This window comes from Charadrius vociferus, unplaced genomic scaffold (assembly GCF_000708025.1).
Source record: "Charadrius vociferus isolate BGI_N301 unplaced genomic scaffold, ASM70802v2 scaffold282, whole genome shotgun sequence".
Classification (NCBI taxonomy): domain Eukaryota; kingdom Metazoa; phylum Chordata; class Aves; order Charadriiformes; family Charadriidae; genus Charadrius; species Charadrius vociferus.
Window position 1 is genome coordinate 10322393 of NW_009647731.1, and position 731 is coordinate 10323123.

The 731-nt window shown below is 49.1% G+C and overlaps 1 protein-coding gene across 1 annotated transcript in view; it reads left to right on the forward strand.

Annotated features, from left to right (window-relative positions):
* Window positions 1-89: 89 nt before the first annotated feature.
* Window positions 90-731, forward strand: part of WDR11 (WD repeat domain 11) — a 44396-nt gene continuing 43754 nt past the window's right edge. The window contains exon 1 of the mRNA XM_009881655.1: window positions 90-211. Within this exon, the coding sequence (XP_009879957.1) occupies window positions 90-211 (122 nt within the window). The remainder of the gene's footprint in view (window positions 212-731) is intronic.

Sequence of the window (731 nt, forward strand, 5' to 3'; positions counted from 1 at the left end):
TCCCCGTCCTCTCCCCTTTCCCCGCCGGAGGGGCGGGCGGGGAGCCCGGCGGAGGTGCTGCGGGAACAAAGCCGTGGCCGTGGGGGGGCATGAGCGGTGCCGCCGGCAGCGACAGTGGCCTCTCTGGGCAGAGGGCTCGTTGGTGCGACAAACCGCAGAGATCAGAGCGGATGCTTCTGGGTCCCTTTTCCGTTATGTTTCGAGAGTTGATGTACAAAGGCAGCGCCTGTGTTGGGTTTTGCATTCATTTCTGTGAGCAGTAACTTCACACAGCTGTGCTGAAAAGCTTCGGGCTGACGCTGCTGAATCTGAGGGAGAGAAGTTCAAACGAAGTAGGTGAACCCCGTAATTTTTGAAAACTGGCCGAATTGTCAGCTTGCAAAGCAGTGAACATTGAAGTTCTCTGAAGTTCTTAGTCTGAAACTTAACTGTTCCCCCTTGCTTGTTGTTCACCGTAGCTCTGTAATTGCCATTGGTGGCCTCATTAACCACTCCTGAAGTCGGACAGGTCTCAGCAGATTTTCACTATTACTATAATCATTGTTCACATGTGCATCTTTGTCTAAAAAAACCCAAAAGAGATGCAGTCACCTTTATAACTGCACATACATTGCTTATCTGCTTATGTATAAAATTTGGGGATGCTCTTCATGAATTCCTGTGGGATATCTTAAATTTGCAAAAGAGGATTTTTATACATTAGACACACAGAGGTGCTTTGCGGTGGCTTA